Raw genomic sequence first — 24,426 nt, forward strand, 5'->3', positions numbered from 1 at the left:
AAATTGCTGGAGGTTCAATGTGGACAAGTCACGGAGTTAAAACTCCAGGGGGACCCAATCATAGTGGGGCTCACACTTTTGTGAGTTGTACCTCCTGGAGCTCTACCAAGTTCTCCCACTGAGGACCGAAGAATAATCTTCTTGTGCTTTCAGCAGGGGGAGGAAAAAGGATCCATTTTGAAATAGACCAGACCATTCTGTTCCTTAAGTATTCTATTCTTCTTCAGGCCTAACCTCAAAAGAAACTATGTACCAGTGCCTGAACTATTGGGGTTTAATCAGAGCCTAACCAAATTGGGGGAAGGGAAATACACAACTCCAGCCTGCTCTAGCCATCCTGTCCCACCTAAGGGGTAGAAATGAGAAGCACTTGCAAAGTTTACAGCTAAGGGGCAAAGCTTACTTAAAGACTGCGACCCAGTCAACTACACTTAAAAATTTTTTAAAAGCAAACCTGTTACCTTTATCATAACTATAGAACACTTCCTCTCCCCTCACACCTTACAACCATATTACTTAAGTCCTATTTATTGCAGTTCCTTTCACCCAGTACATCATGTCCAGCTATCAAGAAAAAGTGCGCATGGAAGACTTAAAGGCAAAAAGCACAGTTTGAAGAGCTAGAGTAAGTATTGGAACCAGTTTCAGATATGTCAGGGATATTGGAATTATCAGATGAATAATCTATTTAAAAACTATGATTAATATGCTAAGGGCTTTAATGGATAACGTAGACAATATAAAAGAACAGATGGATAATGTAAGCAGAGAGCTGGAAAATCTAAGAAACAAAAAGAAATATTAGAGATCAAAAGCAACATAACAGAAATGAAAAATGCCTTTGATGCACTCATTAGTAGACACAGCTGAGGAAAGAATCTCTGAGCTTGGGAATATGTCACTAGAAACTTGTAAAACAGAAAGTCAAAGAGAAAGAAATACTGAAAAAAATTTAAACAGAATATTCAAGAATTGTGGGATGACTACAGAAGCTCTAACATAAACACAATGGGAATATTAGAAGAAGAAAAAGAGAGAAAGGGATAGAAGCAATACTTGATGCAGTATTGCCTGAGGATTTCCCCAAACTGTCAGACACTAAACCATGGATCCAGAAAGCTTAGAGAACATCAAGCAGGATAAATACCAACATTACACTTAGGCATATCATATTCAAATTGCACAAAATTAAACATAAAGAATCTTGAAAGAAGCCAGAGGGAAAAACACCTTACCTAGAGTTAACAAAAATAAGAATTACTTCTGACTTCTCATTGTAAATCATGCAAGAGAGAAGAGAATGGAATGAAATATTTATGAAGTATTGAAAAACACCCACCAGCCTAAAATTTTATATCCTGTGAAATTATCCTTCCAACGTGAAGAAGAAAGTCGTTTCAAACAAACAAAAATTGAGGACATTTGTTGCCAGTAGACTTGCCTTGCAAGAAATGTTAAAATGACTTCTTCAGAGATAAAGAAGATGATCTAGGTCAGAGACTCAGACCTACATAAAGAAAGGAAAAGCATCAGAGAAAGTGTAAATGAAGGTAAAATAAAAACTTTTATTTTTCTTATTCTTAATTGCATAGATAAGAGTTTGTTCAGAATGATAACAACAGTGTATTCAATTATGTATGCTTATATGTTTATATATAAGAGAAATGAATGCCGGTAGTGGTACAAGAGGAAGAATAGTGTTATTTGAAAGTGGACTTGGAATAATTATAAATGTATATTGGAAACTCTAGGGCAACTACTAAAAAGTTAAAAAAAAAAACATAACTGATAAGAAAGGAAAGAAAATGGAATCATGCAAATACTGTCACAAAAGGCAGAAAAAGAGTGGAGCACAAAAGTAGGAACAAAGAACAAGTACAACAAATATGCAAATACTAATCCAACTATATCAATAATCACTTTAAACATCAATAGACTAAAAATACTAATTGAAAGAGATCATCAGAATAGATCAATAAAACAAGAGCTAACTATATGTTATTTACAAAACCCACTTTAAATATAAAGATACAGGGGCGCCTGGGTGGCGCAGTCGGTTAAGCGTCCGACTTCAGCCAGGTCACGATCTCGCGCTCCGTGAGTTCGAGCCCCGCGTCAGGCTCTGGGCTGATGGCTCAGAGCCTGGAACCTGTTTCCGATTCTGTGTCTCCCTCTCTCTCTGCCCCTCCCCCGTTCATGCTCTGTCTCGCTCTGTCCCAAAAACAAATAAAAAATGTTGAAAAAAAAATTTTAAATATAAAGATACATATAGATTAAATGGATGGAGAAAGACCATGTTAACACTAATCAAAAAAGTGGGTGGTTGTATTAATACAGAGCAGACTTCAGAACAAAGAAAGTTATCAGGAATAAAGAGAGGCATTACATCACAATAAAAGGTGTCAATTCTCCATAAGACATAAGAATCAATAGTATACATATGCCTGGGAACAGAGGGTCAAAATATGTCAAGCAAAAACTGATAGAACATCAAGGAGAAATGAATGAGTATGCGGCCACTGTTATAGTTGGAGACTTCAACATCCCTCCATCAGAAATGGACAGATCCAGCAAACAAAATCAGTAAGGACATAGTTGAACTCCATAACACCATCAATCACATGGATATAATCGACATCTATAGACTACTTCATTGAACAACAGCAGAATATACATTCTTCTCAAGCTCACATGAGACATTCACAAGACAACCGTATTCTAGGCCATAAAACACACCTTAACAAATTTGAAAGAATAGAAATCATACAGTGTCTGCTCTCAGACCACAGTGGAATTAAATAAGAAACAATAACAGAAAGCTAAGTTGGAAAATCCCCAAATATTTGGAGATTAAACAACACACTTCTAAATAACATGTGAGTCAAGGAAGAAAGGGACAGTCAAGGATTATTAACAACTCTGTGTCCACAGCTTTCATAACCTAGATGAAATGAACCAATTTCTTGAAAGACACAATCTGCTAAAACTCACACAAGAAGAAATAGAGAATCTGAATAGGTCTGTATTTATGAAAGAAATTGAATCAATGATTAATAACCTTCCAAAAAGGAAGAGTGCCAGGCCCAGATGGGTTTACTGATGAATTCTACCAAACATTTAAGGAAAAAATTATACCAGTTCTCTATAATCTCTTTCACATAGGAGCAGAGAGAATACTTCAAATTCGTTCTGTGAGGCCAGCATTACCCTAATACCAAAATCAGACAAAGACATTACAAGAAAAAGAAACTGCAGACTACTATCTCTTGTGAGCATAGGTGCAAAAGTCCTCAACACAATATCATCACATTGAATCCAACAATTTATAAAAGGAATTCTATATCATGACCAAGTGGGATTTATCCCATACGTGCAAAGCTACCTCAGCATTTAAAAACCAGTTAATACATGAATAAATCACAGGGATAAAAATACAGCATAGGGAATATAGCCAGTGGTATTGTAGTAGCATTGTATGGTGACAGATGGTAGCCATACTCTGGTGAACATAGCATAATATATAAGCTTGTCAAATCACTGTTATACCCCTGAAATTAATGTAACATTGTTTGTCAACTACAATAAAAAGTTGTTTAAAACCAGCTGATATAATCCATCACATCCGCAAGCTAAAGAAAACAAATTATCATATCAATAGATGCAGAAAAAGTATTTGACAAAATTCACCACCCATTCATGAGAAAAACTCTCAGTAAACTAGGAATAGAGAAGAACTTCTCTTAACTTGATAAAGAATACAAAATCCTACAGCTAACATTATACTTAATGGTGAGAAATTTGAAGCTTTCCCACTAAGGAACAAGGCAAGGATGTTCCCTCTCACCATTCCTTTTCAACATCATATGGGAGTCCTACTTAGTTCAGTAGGACAAGAAAAGGAACAGCATGTTTTTTTGGAGCACCTGGGAGGCTCAGTCAGTTAGGCATCCGACTGGCTCAGGTCATGATCTCATGGTTGACCGCTCATGCTGTCAGCACAGAGCCCACTTTGGATCTTCTGTCCTCCTCCCTCCTGCCCCTTCCCTACTAGCGTGTGCTCTCCCTCTCAAAAAAAAAAAAAAAAGATTTCTGACCTATATGCAGGCCATTTTTGGTGCCCAGAACACTTACAATAGTAACATCAAAGATCACATAACAAATAGAATAGTAATGAGAAAGTTTTAAATATTGGGAGAATTATCATCATGTGACAGAATGAGCAAATGCTGTTGGAAAAATGGTGTGGTTAGACTTAGCTTGATGCAGGGTTGTCACAAACCTTCAATTTGTAAAAATTGCAGTATTTGCGAAGTGCAAAAAATGAAGTATGCATATATCACCCTTTTCTGCATATCGCTGGAAGCGAAATGGTCGAATAAGGAATTAGGTTTTTCTAGGACAGACTACTTTGATGAGGAATAAGAAATGAAAGATTTTGTCCTGTCTAAGCTAAGAGTTTAGATAATAAGGCTTTTATTGTATCCCCAAACACGTTCTTATGAACAAAGTGATAATTGCTTGGAAGTTTTTTCTAAACTTATACATAGTTTTGGCCTGGCAGGCTATATTAAATGATGTTTACTGAGCAAAAATATATTTCTCTTGTACTGTGCTAGCTGCTGAATTGGGATGGTTCTTAACCACTAGAATTTGTTAATTTTAAAGGGCAAATAACTACAAAAAATAATTACAGTCTCTATATAATAAGTAGATAAATTTGGTCCTGTAGACATATTTGATTTGGTTTTGTAGAGTTGTGAATTTGAATACCTTTAGATGAGATTCCTGCTTTATAATCATCCTGCCTGCCACAGTCACCTTGCCTGACATTTTCATTCATGTTACCTGCCTGGATCTTGAAGACATTTGCAATCAGAAGAGATGAGGGAAGGCAGGAACTGGTATAAACCCATTCACAGAGGGGCCCCTGGGTGGCTCAGTTGGTTAAGTGTCCGACTTCGACTCAGGTCACCATCTCGCGGTTTGTGGGATCAAGCCTCACATCAGGCTTTGCACTGGCTCCGTGGAACATGCTTAGGATTCTGTCTCCTCTCTCTCTGCCCCTCTCCTGCACCTGCTTTCTCTCTCTCTCTCTTGCTAAGTAAATAAACTTAAAAAGGAAAACCATTCACAGAAACTAGAAAGCTCAAGATCAGAAAGTTCAAAGATACTGAACTTAAAATACAGTGACTCAGAAGAATGAATGTAAAATTATATTTATTTGTTTTATGTTAATAAGCATGCATAGTTTATTTAAAACTTGGCTTTGGTTTCATTGTGTTTTGAATGTTTATTCTGGGGGAAAATATAATTTATTCTAGAAGCAGTCAGGATCAGTTTCCTTAAATTTCTGTTTTCAGCTTCTTTATCCCTCATCTGGGCCATAGCTTTCTGTTCAAAGGTTAATGTAAGCTTCAGCTTACATATCTAACTCTGGTTACTCTAAGAAATTCTTTGGATTTGCTCCATGGAAATTGTTTTGGCATAATTAACTATAACTCCTACAGTAACCTGTACTTCTAAGGGAATATACAGTATACTGTTTGTGACTTGCTGACTTTAGAACTGTGAGATTATGAATCCCTGGTTTATTCTTTATGTTGACTGTGTTCTTTTATGAAGACATTTTTAAAGATTTCCAGAACTTTATGAAAACTTGAGGTCTTCTAATTAATGTAAGTTTTCCTTGGCTTTTTATATTTGACTTCTTAGTCAGTTATGGAGCAGATCTTGAGCTTTTTTTTTTTTTTTTTTTTTTTTTTCAACGTTTATTTATTTTTTGGGACAGAGAGAGACAGAGCATGAATGGAGGAGGGGCAGAGAGAGAGGGAGACACAGAATCAGAAACAGGCTCCAGGCTCTGAGCCATCAGCCCAGAGCCTGACGCGGGGCTCGAACTCACGGACCGCGAGATCGTGACCTGGCTGAAGTCGGACGCTTAACCGACTGCGCCACCCAGGCGCCCCTTGAGCTTTTTTTTAACCCAGGGTGTTATTTATCAAGTGGAGGTGTATGATTTGCATGAGTATAAGGTACACTATATATCCTAAAATCAACAACTTTTGTTTTTTAATCATAGTAATATAGTATAATGAAAAAAATCTGGTGAAAAGTAGCCATTTCACTAAATTAATTTGAAGTATATAAGCAAGCAATCATTTTTTGTTTTTCGATTGATTTTAGGTGCCAAATATGAAAATTAAAAAATTTTCCCTGATTATCACACTGACATCCAAAATATCTAAATAGGGGCGCCTGGGTGGCTCAGTTGGTTAAGCAGGCGACTTTAGTTCAGGTCATGATCTCACGGTTTGTGGGTTTGAGCCCTGCATGGGGTTCTGTGCTGACAGCTCAGAGCCTGGAGCCTGCTTCAGAGTCTGTGTCTCCTGCTCTCTGTGCCCCTCCCCTGCTCATGCTCTGTCTTACCTCTCTCTCTCAAAAATAAATAATGAACATTAAAATTGTTTTTAAAATAAAATAAAATACCCAAATAAAAAAATCATAATTTCTTAAATTGGCTTTTATTTCTGCCTATCTAATTTTTTACAGTGGTAGTACCATTTGCTTCCTTTCCTGGAAAACCTGTAGTTATCTTAGATTTATTTCTTTTTTTACTATCCCAATCACAGCCCTTCCCTGTCATAACTAATTAGTAGGGTTCCATGTTTAGTTGTATCTGTTTTTCCCCTCTGCAGTGGCAGTAGTGAAAGTGGCTAATGAATTGGATGGTATATGCTACTAATATTTCTAGATCAAGATCATAGATTATTGGAGCATCATCATCTTGAACTAGAGCAGGAAGAAATTAGCCAGCGAGCATAGCGCTTTCATTTTGACAGTTCCAACTATATCTCTGGCTTAAATTTTTTTAAGGCTCAGAAAAATGCCAAGAAAGGTTTCCCTTGTTCCGAATGAGTAATATTAAATGTAACCTTTTTTTTTTTTAGAATGTTGAATAAAATGTTTTAAATAAGATACTTGTATTAGTCAGGCTGTTAACAGAAAATTGACAAGAACTGACTCAACCAACTCAAGCTGCCTTAAATGATGAAGAGAAATTATTAGCTAAATGTGACTGGAAATCCCAGAATAGGGAAGATTTCATGTGAAGCTGAAGCCTGCTGCTCAGCAGATGTCACCAGGAGCCCAGTTGGTGTGTCCTTCTTTCAGCTCCGCTTTATGCTGTTTTGGCCTCATTGTCCGACTGCATGTGGTGCCTCAGCAGCTGTAGGCTCTCTCCTTCTAGTAACAAAATGGCTGCTCAGTCACAGTTCCAATCCTTAGATCCTCATGCTCTATCATCTAAAGGAAGAGTGAGTGGTTCCCTCTATGAGGTGCTATGTAACACCTTTTGGGTAAGAGGGTGATAATTGCTAATTTGTCTAAATTCATCAGGATTCATACTTGAAGCTAGATATAGGTTCAGTCCGATCTAGACCAGATAGAGCTGTGAAAGGGGGCAGAGTGATTTTCCAAAATATGTTTGGAGATTGTTCCAAAGACGGGGGAGTGGATGATAGTAAATCACAGATGTTTCCTAAAATGTTTAGCTATTACTACTTAATTTTTATGTAAAACACACATGCTCATGTTCCAAGAGGACTTGGCTGGAGTTTGTGCATGTGTAGATTTTAAAAAGTTCCTTAGGTAGTTCTGTTGCACACCTGTGGTTGAGAACCACTGATCGTATGATATCATTTAATTCTTATATATTGAAATGAAAAATAGTTCTCAAATTGTGTGGGACTTTTGCCTCCAGAGGGCACTGTTTCTTTAACAAGCAGAAGAATTGTTTTGTTTATAAGCTAAGTCTTTTTGTTAATGTTTATTTATTTATTTTTGACAGAGAAAGAGTGTGCGTGCATGCGGGGGAGGGACAGAGAGCAAGGGAGAGAGAATCCCAAGCAGTCCTGCGGCTGTCAGTGCAGAGCCCCACATGGGGCTGGAACTCACCAACAGTGAAATCATGACCTGAGCTAAAACCAACAAGAGTCAGATGCTTAACAGACTGAGCCACCCAGGAGCCCCTAAATCTTTTTTTTTTTTAAGTTTATTTATTTTTGAGAGAGAGAGAGAGAGTGTGTGAGCAGGGGAGACGCTGAGACAGAGAAAATCCCCAACAGTCTTTGTGCTGTGAGTGCAGAGCCTGACACCGGACTTAACCTAAACCAAAATCAAAAGTGAGATGTTCAGTTGACTGAACCACCCAGGTGCCCCTAAGTTAAATCTTTAAAATTTTAATTTAGGAGTTAGTTGATATGTTCCTGTCTTTCTGGTGGAGTCTTAAGGATTGAGAATATTTTGGTTTCAGCTGTAGTAGAACTTAACCAGGAGGTCCAAACTAATTTTCTTAATAGTCTCTAAATTAAAATTAGAAATCTTTTTTAGAAATATCTTATCAAATAATTTAGTATATTCTTGTGTATAAGTACAGGAAGAGATGCAGTGAAAACTTTGTTTCTTTGCTTGCTCTTCGTTCTTTGAAAATAAAATGTAGTGAGTCAGTTCATGCGGTTCATGTATGTATGTTTTCTGATGACTATATTTGCCTGGGTTATAAGGAGAATCCTTAGCTCTTAGCAAGGTTCTTTCAGGTGTTGAATTTAAAACATGTTCCTGCCTAGGACTACTGTCTGAAACTTTTCTTTCATACAGCACAGCCACCTACTGCCTTAGATTTCTTTGTTTGCTGTTATACACTGTGGAAAGTACTAATAAACTTTTAAAAATATACATTTTTTTAAATGCCCCAAATTACATTTATTATGTTGAGAAAAGTTATCTTGACTTGGATAGTTTATGAGAAAAGTAGTACCTTTTCTTGGTATCATCTCAGAAAAATAGATTACATTTGACCCTTCCAACAGTGTTGGGAGTTAGGGACGCTGAATCCTCCCCCCGACCCCCTGCAGTTAAAAATCCATGTATAACTTCTTTATTTAAGTAAGCTCTACACCCAAGGTGGGGTTTGGACTCATGACCCCAAGGTCAACAGTTGCATGCTCTACTGACTGAGGCAGTCCAGTCAGGCACTCCAAAAATCGATGTAACTTTTGACTTTCCCCAAACTTTACTAACAGCCTACTGTTAACAGAAAGCTTTAATGATAACAGTCAACTAACACATACTTTGTATATGTATTATATACTGTATCTTTACAATAAAGTAAGGGAAGAGAAAATGATAAAATCATAAGGAAAAGAAAATACATTTACAGTACTGTATGAATATTTATTGAAAAAATTTCATATATAAGTGGACCCATGCAGTTTAAACTCATGTGGTTCAATGATCAGCTGTAACTAGCAGAACTCCAGGTAATAACAACAAAAAGTAATAAATACATTTGTGGTTTATTTATTTTTCTTAGTTCCTTTTCAGAAAATTAGTGGGCTTCGAATCACTTTATCCAGAAAGCATATACTTGTAATAAATTAATTTCATTATAATGTGAATGGTTTCATCATTTTTATAATTTTTCTTTCTTCACATAAATACTGTGTTTTCCACATGACTTCAAGATTTCTAGATATTTGGTTCCTCTCTCCATCTCAACTTTTGGTTAATGTTTTAATTGTCCCAAATTGCTTTAAAAAAATCCAGGAAAATGTGAAATAATATTCTTTTAATAAAATCCTGTATAGTAAAAAGGGTAATTAAGAAGTATATCATTGGGGTACCTGGCTGGCTTTGTTGGAAGAACATGCAACTCTTGATCTTGGGGTCATGCATTTGAGTCCCATGTTGGGTGTAGAGATTATGTAAATAAATAAATAATAAATAAATAAACTTTTTAAAAGTATACCATTGATTTTTTTTAATTAAAAAAATTTTTTAATGTTTATTTTGAGAGAGAGAGAGTATAAGCAGGGGAGGGCCAGAGAGACAAGAGGAGAGAATCCCAAGCAGGATCCACATTTTCAGAACAGAGCTCCATGTGGGGCTCAAACTCATGAACTGTGAGATCATGACCTGAGCTGAAATCAAGAGTCCAACGCTTAACTGACTGAGCTACTCGGGCACCTCAGTATATCATTGATTTTAAATATAAATTTTTTAAATGTTTATTTATTTTTGAGAGAGAGCATAAGGAGGGGAGGGGCAGAGAGAGAGGGAGACACAGAATCTGAAGCAGGGCCCAGGCTCTGTGCTGAACCCGACGTGGGACTTGAATTCACAAGCCATGAGATCATGACCTAAGCCAACGTCAGATGCTTAACCAACTGAGCCACCCATGCGCCCCTAGTATATCATTGATTTTAAATCCCAGTCTTGATTTTGGCTCAGGTCATGATCTCGCAGTTCTCTTGTTCGAGCTCTCCCACCCCCCATCAGATTCTGCCCGGACAGTGCTGAGCCACCTTGGGATTCTCTCTCTCTCTGCCTCTCCAGTCCCTCCCCCTCTCTCTCTCAAAATAAATAAATAAGCTTAATTTTTAAAAATAATAAAAAATTAGGTTGAAATTAGGATTTTAAAGGAACAGCTATTTAAAAATGTGTAAAGTTTCACCAAGTACTTTAGCTCTGCGAGTTTGGGGGAGAGGAGTCTCTTGATACTGGTTTTTAGAATTTTGTCAGGCAGCTCTTTCTCTTTCTGCCTATGTTGGAGACATCCCAGAAAAGCAAGAAAAATCACATAGAGCTATTTGAGTGCAGATAGGTATAGTAGAGGTTAGGAGCAATCAGACTTCAAATTGTCTTTGCTTTGGGATATAAGGGAAATGGGTATTATGGAATAATTAATACAGTTTTGAGTTTTAGGCTCCCCTTATGTGGATGCCTTCTAGAGTAGTGGTCTCGCTTCAGCTCTATAATGATCGATATTCATCTGCTTAGATTCAGTAAAGGTAGTGAGACATGAAATAGAGGGGGCTGATTTTGAACACTGGGGCAAAATGCAAAGTGGTAAATAAACATTTACATTGCTTTGAGACATTGGCATTTAAATGATATCAATAAAACGTGTTGTGGCATAGCTCTGTGGGCTGTAGGCATTTGCTATCTTGGATATCTCCTCCTAATGCTGTTAGGTTAAAGAGATGTATATTATTGCTGTGGCTAATGCAATTAATTAATGCATATTAATGTGAATGAGGAGAGAAGAAAAATCTTTCTTGGAATTCCCGTTCCAGTCCTACTGTGGAAACAGGCACACCAATGGAAAGACATCTACTTACAGTAGTTGGGTTTTATCAGCCCAATGTGGCAGTGAGTACTGAGTGGTTAGACGTTGTGAAAATTGGAAAGGGAGGCAAAAAAGCATTTTAAAATATGAAAACGGCACATTTTGGTTGTTCATGTTTACCATTTTGTACACTGTTCTGAAAATTTCTTAAGGCGCACAAACTAAAATACTTAGTGAGCGTTCCTGATTATATTTTTTAAAGTTACAACTCAAATGACATACTATCTCCATCAAGCTTTTTATCAAATAAGTAGTAACTATTTCCTCAGGATGCTTTGCTAAACCTATAATATAGCATTAGTCATGTTTTGTTACACAGTTCCCCCCCCCCCAACCCCCACTTATCCTCAGGGGTATGTCCAATCCATCCCCAGTGGATTCCTGAAACCTCGGATAGTACTAAACCCTATTTATATTGTTTTCTCCAATACATACCTAGCTCTGATAAAGTTTAACTTATAAATCAGGCACAGTAAAAAATTAACAATACCTAATAATAAAATAGAACAATTATAAGTGTACTACGACAAAAGTTATATGAATATGGTCGGTCTGTCTGTCTCTCTCTCAAAATACCTTATTGTACTGTACTCCCCTTTCTTTTTGTGATGATGTGAGATGATAAAATGCCGATGTGATGACATGGAGTAAGGTGAATGATGTAGGCGTTGTTGACATAGCATTCGGCTGCTGTTGACCATCTGGGGAAAGGTCAGAAGGAGGATCATCTGCTTCCAGACTGTTGTTGACTATGGGTAACTGAAACCACCGAAAGCGAAACCGTGAATAAGGGGAGAACTACAGTATTGTATCTCTCCCTGAGTTGTGAGATACTCATCTCAGTGTCTTTATAGCGATCTTATTCGTAGGCATGATATAAAATGTAAACTAGATTAAACTCTACTCAAACATAATATGTGACTACTAATGGTTAGTGATACTGAAGTATCAGTCAGAAATCTAAATGGGGGGGGCGCCTGGGTGGCTTAGTTGGTTAAGTGTCTGACTTCGCTCAGGTCATGATCTCACGGTTTGTGAGTTCGAGCCCTGCGTTGGGCTCTGTGCTGACAGCCTGGAGCCTGCTTCGGATTCTGTGTCTCCCTCTCTCTCTGCCCCTCGCCTACTCACAGCCTGTCTCTCTCGTGTGTCTCTCAAACGTAAATAAACATTTCAAAAAATTAAGAAATCTAAATAGGTATTAGTTTTGTCAGAAATATGACATTGTCCCTCATGCTTTACTGTTCAGAGTGATAAGTTGTTCACCTTTTTGTAAAAAGTATTCCAGGGCCTTGTGCAGTTCAAAAACAAACAAAACAAAACAAAAACTGAGGGGAAGGCAGAGATCCATCTAGTTTTAACTTTTAACTTGCAAGATGTTCCCTAAGTCTGTATGAGCCTTTAAAAGAAACACATAGACATGGGGATCTTTTGCTATGGTTCAAAGGCCACAGTGCCTAATCTGTGGCCTCTATCAGAGTGCTGTTTTCTGAATGAGAACCCACAACTACCATTTCTTCTTTTTCTAGTTTTTTAAGGTGAAAGTTTAGGTTATTGATTTGAGTTCTTTTTCTTTTATAATATAGGCATGTATACTGTAACATTTTCTCTTAGCACTGCTTTCATTGCCTCCCATAAGTTTTGGTATTGTGTTTTTGTTTTTTTTTATCTCAAAATGTTTCTTATTTTGATCATGATTTCTGCTTTGACCTATTGGTTATTTATTTTAGTCTGTTGTTTAACTTCCAATATCTGTGAATTTTCCAAATATCCTTCTATTACTGATTTCTAATTTTATTCCATTGTGGTTAGAATACATACTTTGTATGATTTCAGTCCTTTTAAGGCTTGCCTTATGACCTGACATATGCCCTATTCTGGATAGCATCCCATGTGAACTTGAGAGTAATTCATGCTCTGGTGTTTTTGAGTGGGATATTCTATAGATGTCTATTAGATTTAGTTGGTTTATGTTGTTAATCTAATCCATTTCTTCTGCCTGCCAAATCTGTAGAACCCCTGTAGTAATTTTTTCATTTCATTTATTGTACTTTTCAACTGCAGAATTTCTATTTTTTTTAAGTTTATTTATTTTGAGTGAGAGAGAGAGCACAAGCAGGGGATGGGCAGAGAGAGGAGAGAGAGAATCTCAAGTAGGCTCTGCACTGTCAGTATGGAGCCCCACGCCGGGTTTGAACACAGGAACGGTAAGATAACGACCCGAGTTTAAATCAGGAGTGGGATGCTTAACTGACTGACCCTCTATTTAAAAAAAAATTTGTTTTTTCTTTGAGAGAGAGAGCAAGAGTGTGAGCAGGGGAGAGGGGCAGAGGGAGAGAGAGAGAGAGAGAGAGAGAGAGAGAGAGAGAGAGAGAAAGAAAGCATCTTTAACAGGCGCCACGCTCAGCATGGAGCTTGATGCAAGGCTCAATCCCATGACCCTGGGATCATGACCTGAGCTGAAATCAAGAGTCAGAGGCTCAACTGATTTAGCCACCCAGGCACCCCCAGAATTTCTATTTTAAAAAATTTTGCCTTTTTACTTACATTATATTTTGTGAGGCATTGCAGTATTTTCCTTTAGTTCTTTAGATGTGGTTTCCTATAGTCCTTTGGACATATTTTAAATAGCTGAATTAAGGTCTTTGTCTTAAAAGTTCAATGACTGGGCCTTCTCACTAAGAGTTTCTGTTGATTGCTTTTTTCCCCCTGTATATGAGTCATACTTTCTTGTTACTTTGCGTGACATAAATTTGTTGAAAACAGGACACTTAAATAATATATTGTGGCAATTCTGAAAATCTGATTCTCCTCTCTTCCCAAAGTTGGTTGGTTGGCTGGTTGGTTGTGACTTTTCTGAATTAATTCTATAAAGTCTCTATTCTTTCTCCTCTGTGGCCACTGAAGTCTCTGCTTGGTTAGCTTAATGACCAACTAATGATTGGACACAGATTTCCTGAAAAGCCTAGAACCAATAAGTTTCCCAGTCTTTGCTGAAGAACTCTATGTAGGTACTGGGGCATACCTTCAACACTCAGGCATTTGACAACTCTAAGTTAGCCTACTTCATGCTTGTACAGAGCTTCAAGGTCAGTCATGAATGAGAGCTTAGAGCCTTCTCAGGTCTTTTCTGAGCTTGTGCATAGCCCTACATGTGTACCTAACCTTGTAGATTCCCAGGAATATGTAAGAGCCTTTCAAAGTCATCTATGTATATCTCATTCCCCAGGTTTTCCTTTTAAGCTAAAGTTAGCTGACTGTGTGCCCTGTTATCCATTCCTTCAGGCATATGCCATATTCAACAATTACCTTTAATTGTTTTCAACAAATGTCCCCAGAGAAAAGGCTTTATGCACTGGACAAGCCCCAATTTAAATCAAAGAAAGACATCCCTGTAAGTGGGGTCTTCCAGGAAACCATCAGGTAGTTGATATAATGATAATTCTCCAGGAATGTGGTTTTGAAGGAGCTCCAAGCCCATTCTGTTCCCTTTGATGGCTGTCAGGCTACTGTTTTTTACCATAGTTGTAGGATGTTGATTTTCTTTTTTTTTTCTTTTTTTTTTCTTTTATTTATTTTTTTTTTAATTTTTTTTTCAACGTTTATTTATTTTGGGGACAGAGAGAGACAGAGCATGAACGGGGGAGGGGCAGAGAGAGAGAGGGAGACACAGAACCTGAAACAAGCTCCAGGCTCTGAGCCATCAGCCCAGAGCCCGACGCGGGGCTCGAACTCACTGACCGTGAGATCGTGACCTGGCTGAAGTCGGACGCTTAACCGACTGCGCCACCCAGGCACCCCTAGGATGTTGATTTTCAAGGATACTGTGAAACTAAAGTAGGGGAAGAAAAATGGAAATAAGGGCACATTAAAACCCTGCAATGCTCCTTTTCTTACCAAGCTGTTTTTCTTGAATAAACACTATTTGGATTACTGCAAGGTTTAAATTAATTTCCAGAGCCCTGGAAAAGTTGATTTTGACTATTTTTGCAAGTTTTCTTGTTGCTTTTATGGAGAAGAGACTGTTTGGAGATCTTCACTCTGGTGTTTTTGCATCACTCTCATCCTTTCTTTTCTCCTCCTCTGAGAAGTTAACTATCTCTTTCTTCTCTTTTCTTTTTTTCCTCTTGAACTTAAGACACCTGAAACTATTCCATTTCTTCTGTTACCATCCAACTTTATTCTTCTCAGTCAGTGGACAGAGGTGGTCTTCTGTGTTCTTGACAACTTCTGTTTTTAAACTTCTGTCTCTCCTATGAGTCTTCTTAAAGCTGTGAGAACAGTTCAGGATTAATAACTCATAAATTATCCTACCCCATAAAGGAGGTCGGGGGGAAAAAGTGATGTCAGTCAAATAGACTACTGCCAGCCAAAAAACTAACAATTTTCTTGGATTTTGAATAAATGACTAAAATATTAGATCAAAGAAAAATATAAAATAAATTTTAGAATTTTGAGAACACTTGTTTTTAAGTTTATTTCTTTTGAGAGAACAAGAGTGGGGGAGGGGCAAAGAGAGACAGAGAGAGAGAGAGAATTCCAAGCAGGCTCAGCACTGTCAGTGCAGAGCCCGATGTGGGGCTCAAACTCATAAACCATGAGATCATGACCTGAACCGAAGTTGGATACTTAACCAACTGAGCCACCCAGGCACCCAAGAAAGGTTTTTAAATTATCTGCTTCTATAACTTTTTGTTTTTGTTACTTTATCCCTTATCAGGATGCCCGACATGCAGCAGAAGGAGAAATATATACCAAACTTAATCAAAAAATTGATGAATTTGTTCAGCTTGCTGATTATGACTGGACAATGTCTGAGCCAGATGGAAGAGCTAGTGGTTATTTAATGGATCTTATTAATTTTTTAAGAAGCATCTTTCAAGTGTTTACTCATTTACCTGTAAGTATGAAAAATCCCAGAAAATTGTATTATAATTTTGCTTACTAAAATATATGTAGAATTTAATCTTAATTTGAGATTTACTGGCTCAAACCAACTTCATGGCTTGAATATTTTCTTTCCATTATTACACATCTATTTGTGAGGAATTCTAATAACCTAGCCAATTGTTTGAAGTTTTAATTTATTTTACTTTCAGCCAAAATAACTACAACTTTGTTTCTACCAAAACCAAAACAAAACCCTGAAATTCGGTATAGACTTAAATTGAAATAAACTTTTTTTTTCTCCAGTGTAATGAATTTTATTTTATTTTATTTATTTATTTTTTGAACTTTAATGTATGCAAATTTTATTTTATTTTATTTTTTTTCAATATAAGAAATTTATTGTAAAATTGGTTTCCATACAACACCCAGTGCTCATCCCAAAAGGTGCCCTCCTCAATACCCATCACCCACCCTCCCCTCCCTCCCACCCCCCATCAACCCTCAGTGTGTTCTCAGTTTTTAAGAGTCTCTTATGCTTTGGCGCTCTCCCACTCTAACCTCTTTTTTTTTTTTTCCTTCCCCTCCCCCAAGGGTTTCTATTAAGTTTCTCAGGATCCACATAAGAGTGAAAACATATGGTATCTGTCTTTCTCTGTATGGCTTATTTCACTTAGCATCACACTCTCCAGTTCCATCCACGTTGCTACAAAGGGCCATATTTCATTCTTTCTCATTGCCACGTAGTACTCCATTGTGTATATAAACCACAATTTCTTTATCCATTCATCCGTTGTGGACATTTAGGCTCTTTCCATAATTTGGCTATTGTTGAGAGTGCTGCTATAAACATTGGGATACAGGTGCCCCTATGCATCAGTACTCCTGTATCCCTTGGGTAAATTCCTAGCAGTGCTATTGCTGGGTCATAGGGTAGGTCTATTTTTAATTTTTTGAGGGACCTCCACACTGTTTTCCAGAGTGGCTGCACCAATTTGCATTCCCACCAACAGTGCAAGAGGGTTCCCATTTCTCCACATCCTCTCCAGCATCTATAGTCTCCTGATTTGTTCATTTTGGCCACTCTGACTGGAGTGAGGTGATATCTGAGTGTGGTTTTGATTTGTATTTCCCTGATGAGGAGCGACGTTGAGCATCTTGAAATAAACTCTTAATAGGGGTAGTTCTCATTAAAGTCAATAGAATCAATTACTTTTCCAGTTAGAAAAGCCAAGAAATTATTAGGTGTTTTTAGGCCAGAGATGAGGAGTAAAGCTGGAACATTGTTCTATCCTGATACATAGTAATAATGCATCTACATTTTGAACAATCTATTGATGAAACATTAAAAATATATATATAAATTGCAGGGATGTTTGGGTTTGAATAGGCTGAAGCATTGGATTCTGCAGATGAGGAATGCAAAGACCAAAGAGGTTATCTTGGGATGAACATGCTTTTCATTAGGCGTATTAGAAATAATAGAACTATTAAAACATGAGTGGAGTAATTGTTTTACAAATAAAATAGAAAAAAAATTGTTGACCTTTTTATTTCACAATAAAATGTAGCTGAACACAAGAAAAAAAACCCACCTGGTAAGAAAGAGAGAAAGAAAGAAAGAAAGAAAGAAAGAAAGAAAGAAAGAAAGAAAGAAAGAAAGAAAGAAAGAAAGAAAGAACAAAGGAGGTGTAGCTGAACACAAAAATACTTAATCTCAAGCCTCCCCAACAGCCTCCGCCCATCTCTCCTGTTTAAAATGGAAAAAAAAAAAGTTATTCTCCTAATTTTTTGACTTTGCATTGTGAGTTGCTCCAGAGGGCCATTTAGAATAGTTGAAGGCAGGTGTTGCTAAAAAATAAATAGAAGAATTTCCTAAAGAGATTTTAATAGTGGATCTGTGCCAAAGAGATTTTAGAAGCTTACCCAGGGATTATATTATATTCCTAACTGCTCTCTTTGTGTTGAAAAAGGGAACCTGTATATATGTTTAATTCTTGTTTCATCTAATTTCTAAGAAAATTTTCCTCATGTAGTATATTTTAAATAATTGTTGAATTAATTTGAATTCACGTTGCCAGCATCCATCTCCATGTTTCTAGCTAAAAGCAGTGTACAAAAGTAAACAGATCTGTGTGCACGCACATGTACACAGATACATACACATCATATTTTTATGTTGCAATATCTTTCACAGCCTGGCACAACATGATGGGTAGGAATTTTGTGCATAAATTGAGAAGATTAAGAGAGGTTATATGTTAGAAATGGTTGGGGCAAATATCTCACTTCAGGAGGCTAACATCTGGAGGGAAAGGCTGCTTTCTTGTACTGTAGTAACACTGAGAGAGGCAGATCTTCTTGGACTAACTAGATCACTCATGTAATCTATTATGATATTTTGTATAGTTTTAGGGGATTCTTCATATGCCATTTTGGATTTTTATGTTATTTAACATCGGTTTTCCTGTAAAGGAAATAAACTGCTATACAGTGCAGACCAACAAATACAATAATAAGTATAGGACATGATCAGATAAATAGAAAATTGTATTTCACAGCTAAGAAAAGAGAAAATGGATGTGACAACAGTATATGCTTATTCAAGCAATAAACTAGAAACATAATTCCGAAGCAAAAATATTAAATTATTTACTATAGTAAGTTTTAGCTAGAGTTGATAATTTTATTTTGCTTAGTATATTCTCTGAAATATTGAAATTGTATAAAATATTTGACTGTCTTGTTTTCTTTTAAGCAAAGATCAGAAGCAATATTATTAAATGTATTGTTTTTCTAAGCAACATAGTTACGTAAGCTACCATTTTTGTTTGAATGTTTTAGGCTGAAAGGAATTCCTTAGTTTCAGGTTACCCTTGGGCCCTGATAGAGAGAGAGGCCCATTCTGGACTCCTTCAATTCTCAAGCTTCAGAAGATTATTTATCACATTTAGTCCCAAATCAGTCAGCTTTAACAGAAGTAGCTATCCCACTCACAGACATGGAGAGTTAAGTAGTGGCCATGTGCCCTAACTATCCTAGTTTGACATTGTTCAGGGTCAACGCAGTGAGTTAGAGTCAATGCGAGCTGTGAGACCAAGGATCACTCTTTCAGATGGTGCAAGTATTGGCTATTAGTGCAAATAATTAGACACAAAAGTTGATGCTGTGGGATAAAGCTGATTCTTTGACTGCACAACCCTAAAAAATACCTAAGACAGACACTTAGTTTAAAAGCTCCACTTTTAGTGTCATTGTGTATTTAGTATTTGTCAGTCCCTGCCATTGTTGTAAAAGAATATTTTCTCAATCACAGGTAATCATGATGTCCAGTTACTGACCACATTCCTGGGAAAGGTTCCAACGGTTCCAAAAAGTTATTATCCAACCAGTACAATTTTGTTGTCTGCTCACAAGATATGAGAACAATAGAAATTAATGGATAATAATGGTTTTGTTGGAGCCCAGGGAAAGAACTTTTTGTTATTTTCACTTTTTAACTGCATTATGGTAGCAATAGAAAGGTGTAGGATTTGGAAGACCAACAATAATATTCACTGTAGGCACTTCTTGTTTCTAGGTTTGGATGAGTGAGAGAATTGGTATATTACTTCCCTTACCTATGTCTCTTCACTTGCACTGTTTCAGCCAGTACAGGTCTATGCAGGAGAGGGAAAAGTAAAGTAATTTAATATGCTTCCATATGAAAATACTTATTCATCAGCTCTCTGCTGACCATAGAAATTGACAACAAGCTAAATAGGCAGTATTTGCAGTAATGACTAGTATTACCCCATTACCCAAAATGTGAAGCTGCCCTGTTAAATATATTATCTGCCTCAAGGGAAGTTGCCTTTTTATGACTCAATTAAAACAAAACCCATTTATCTTTTATCATTCTTGGGGTCCAGGTTGCTGAAGTGAGGAGACCATAGGATGGGCTCTAGAGTTAGAATGACTTCTGCTTGAACCTTAGATTTATGATTTACTATTTCCAGAATACTGGCAAGTTGCTTAACCTCTAAACCTTTTACCTTCGCAAAATGGTATAATTCATTTTCCCATAGGACTGTCATAGATAGGATGAATTAAAATAGTATGTAAAAAAGTCACCTGGCAGGGTTCTTGGCATAAAGTAAGTACTATTAATAAAGTTAGTTTTGTCTTCTTTTTTCTTCCTCTGTTACTGTTTTAAGGCCCTTTGTAGTATTAGTTTCATTTTAATATATTTTACTTTTTTGTGTGTTGTATTTATGCCTACATTTTTAGCTTGATATTATTTAGCTCTGAATTCTATACTTTTGCATTATATAGCCATTAAAAAATTTGATTGTGAAAGGTATTCACTATAAAGTGTATTGATATGAATAAATAAGTATACATTGAGTGCACTGCTTATAATGACTAACAGATGCCAGTGAAGTCTCATTACTCTGTGAAGAAAATGTTATTTCATCCCTAGATTAATATTCTTGGAATCTAAAATTTAATCCCTAAAATAATATTAATATTCATAGTATTTCAGATATGTAAATAACCCTTATTTCTCATATTTTTTTCCTGACAATAGAAAATACATCTAAGTATAGAAGAAATAAAAATTACCTGTTATCTTGTCAAAGGATAACCACTGTTAACATTTTGGCATGTATTATACAAGTCATTTTCTTCTATGCAATTATGAGACTTAGTTTAAGTCTGATTTATAAGTAAGTTTTGTTTTTTTAAAGTAAGATTTTATATTAGCTAGAAAACTTAAAACCAAAGGAATTTTAAGAAGCTTTTAAACATTCATTCACCACTTACACATATGTAAATAGAAAAGGTTGTTAAGCAACTTGAACAAACGTAGTTACTGTTCATGAAGACTGCCAATGGAATTCACTAACATTTTACTGTGAGTGTACTACCGAAAAATCCAGCACTGGTCTGCTTCTAGAAAGAACAACAAACATTTACTTTCTTCATAAATGCTAATAGTCATGTGTTTGTTTCAATAAAGATAATTTTATGGATTTACAACCACTAAAGGATATGTATAAATGGTAATGACTCTTTAATTTCTTCATATGTGTATTTGCAAAGGGGTCCAATTTACCCAAATTTTATGCTAACAAATGGTTATCTTTTATAGTAGAAGTAAATGGAAGATCATGAATGATCAGTTTTCTCATATTTCTTCCTTTCTCAGAATTCCATTTTATCTTTAGCCATAATGTAGTTTTCTGTGCTTTTATTTGCTACCACTCTAAAGTTCTTAAATAAACTGATCTTGTTTCTGTTTGAATTGTAAATACCAGTTTTTCTTCCAAGAAAGATATATGTTTCTTTGCTTTCAAATATGCTTAACTTTTGGTTTAATGCATTAATATAAGTCTTGTGACAAATGATAAAAAAAAAATAGACATGATTGCTAGGAATAATTAGTTTGGCATCTTTATTACAGAATAGATGCCTAAAAAGCTGTTTATAAAAAGAATATCTGTTAATAGAATCATTTCCCCATATCTCTTACTCTAAGATTAGAGATGCCTTTCTACTGGGAGAAAATGGTTTTAAAATAGTGGTGGGCAATACATATTATGAAAGCCTATTGTGCACAATTATGCCTAACTGTGCGTTCAGTGACATCACATTGGTAGCTGTAGGTAGGAGTAGTTAGACTGTGGAAATCAGCAAATTTTATGAATGAAGGCTTTTTTCCCAGAGAATTGTTGTTAAACATTTACCGGCATAGCACTAAATATGGTATAGATTTTAAAATCACATTGCCAAAGAAAAATGATTTACTTTTAACTCAAGAAATAAATCAGAGTATGTATGTTCAAAAATAAAATTAAAAATATTATAGTAGGAACTACTTTCAGGACAGGGAAATGTTATTCGATCTTTAAATTCTGTATCTACTTCCCCCATCTAGTTCCCTTTTAAAATATTTCCTTTTTTAATTGTTTACTTTGAAGGGTTTTTCCCTTCACTTAATTGATTGCTTCCAGCCATAGGCCATAAGTGTTTTATTGACAGCCTAATTTAGTATCCTTTGTAAATTTTTTATGTGTAGGGCCATAGTCTCCCTCCCTACTAAATGTATCTGGTGCCACTAACTTTTTAACATGCGTTTTTATTTCATATATAATTTTGAAACATATTATGGTTTCTTTAAGTGAAAAACAAATATATATCCAATAATAAATGAAGATATATGATTTGGACAGAAATGGATAGTATCTAACTTTAAAAATCAGGACACCTGGGTGGCTAAGTTGATGAAGTGTGCAACTATTGATTTCAGCTCAGGTCATGATCTAACAGTTCATGGGATCGAGTCCTGCATCAGACTCCGTGCTGTCACTGACAGCACAGAGCCTGCTTGGGATTCTCTCTCTCCCTCTCTCGCTCCCTGTCTCTTCCCCTCTCTTTCTGCCCCTCCCCCACTTATACTCACTCACGCTCTCTCTCTCAAAATAAATAAGTAAATAAACATTTTTAAAAATAGAGGCACCTGGGTGGCTCAGTCAGTTCAGCTCAGGTCATGATCTCAAGGTTCATGAGATCGAGCCCTGCATCGGGCTTTGTGCTGACAGCTCAGAGCCTGGAGCCTGCTTCAGATTCTGTGTCTCCCTTTCTCTCTGCCCCTCCCCTGCTCATGCTCTGTCTCTCACTCTGTCAAAAATAAATAAACATCAAAAAAAATGTTAATATTTTAAAAAGTCTTTCTCGGGGCACTTGGGTGGCTCAGTCAGTTACACATGCCACCTTGACTCAGGTCATGATCTCACAGTTTGTGAGTTTGAGCCCCACGTAGGGCTTTGTGCTGACAGCTGGGAGCCTGGAGCCTGCTTCGGAATCTGTGTCTTCTGCTCTCTCTCTCTCTCTCTCTCTCTCTCTCTCTCTCTCTCTCTCAAAAATAAATAAACTTAAAAAAATCACATCTCCTTGGACCTGGCTGGTCAGTGTGTAGAGCATGCAATTCTTGATCTTGATGGCATGAGTTCAAGTCCCACATTGGGTGTAGAGCTTACTTAAAAAAAATCATTCTCTCCTTAAAATGTTTTTTCTGAAGATGCACCACTATATTAAAACTTTTGAGATTTGGAGTCTGGGCCTGATTCTTCCAATAACCAGCACTGTGGAAACAGACACATCATTCAACCTCTGGATTAATTTGTTAACGTCTGTCTGATTTCATAGAGCCTAAAATAAAGGTTGTTTTGTTTCAGTTTACTTCTATTCCAGTTAATACACGTACCTAGAAATGAGTCAAATAGTCCAGAAGAATTTGGGATGGAAGATAGCCACTCTCCTTGCTCTTTCCTGACACCTCGTCCCACTCTCCCAGACTGCCGTTTTTCACCATATGTTTTTATTTCTTCTGGTGGTTATCTTAATAAAAGATAGAGACTATCTAGTGATTCCTTACTATGAAAGATAGGTGTGTGCATAGCAACATCTCCTTTCCCCCTATTTCTCCCATTGATTGTTATACTGTGTTTTTATTTCTTCTATTTATTGTTTCTTTATATAAAATAATTATATTCCTATTTTCTTGCTCCTCTACTTTAGTCAGTATCTTTTTTTTATTTTATTTTTTTAATGTTTATTCAGTTCTGGTAGACAGAGAGCATGAGCAAAGGAGGGGCAGAGAGAGAGACACAAAATCTGAAGCAGGCTCCAGGCTCTAAGCTGTCCACATAGAGCCCGATGTGGGGCTTGAACCCACAAACTGTGAGTTTGTGACCTGGGCTGAAGTTGGACGCTTAACTGACTGAGCCACCCAGGCACCCCTGCTTTAGTCGGTATCTTAATTCTATGTAAGATAAAGGTATGAGTCCCCCCACCCTTTCGCTTTATTAATTCTTCATCCATCTTCTGACTACAGAGGCTTTGTCGTCTTTTTCTTTTTCAAGTTTATTTGTTTATTTATTTGAAGAGAGTGAGAGCAGGGGAGGGGCAGGGGAGACAGAGAGAATCCCAAGGAAGTTCTGCACTGATGCAGGGCTCGAACCCACGAACCGGGAGATCATGACCTGAGCAGAAATCAAGAGTGGATGCTCAATCTGTTGAGCCACCCAGGTGCCTCCAGAGGCCTTTGTCTTCTAATTTATACCAGTTGCTCTCTGGAATTGGTAGAATTGCTATGTAGCTGTTAACCTGACATTTTCCTTTTCTGATCTCTGGGTAGAGAACTGTTTCCTGGATTCCACATGTTTTTGTTGCCTCACTGGTTGGTTTGCTAAGCTGTCTCAATAACTTCCTCCTATTTCAGTCCTTGCATATCATAAAATATCTTCTTCTGTCCTATGTTTGATTGATAGTTTAGCTGGTTATCTAATTCTAGGTTGAATGGCTTTGTGCCT

General features: G+C 36.7%; 1 protein-coding gene across 11 annotated transcripts in view; it reads left to right on the forward strand.

Moving 5' to 3' along the window:
* EXOC6 (exocyst complex component 6) overlaps positions 1-24,426 on the forward strand; it is a 228,911-nt gene that overhangs the window by 131,982 nt on the left and 72,503 nt on the right. For 9 of the 11 annotated variants that reach the window (XM_019813545.3, XM_045040414.1, XM_045040415.1 and 6 more), the window contains one exon: positions 15,903-16,082. The exons of 1 other annotated variant lie outside the window; for it this stretch is intronic. In XM_019813545.3, the coding sequence (XP_019669104.2) occupies positions 15,903-16,082 (180 nt within the window). Of the gene's footprint in view, positions 1-536; positions 626-15,902; positions 16,083-24,426 lie in introns of those variants that run through there. One more of the 11 variants, XM_045040417.1, reaches the window with a different exon arrangement.

Source organism: Felis catus, chromosome D2 (genome assembly GCF_018350175.1).
Source record: "Felis catus isolate Fca126 chromosome D2, F.catus_Fca126_mat1.0, whole genome shotgun sequence".
Lineage (NCBI taxonomy): Eukaryota > Metazoa > Chordata > Mammalia > Carnivora > Felidae > Felis > Felis catus.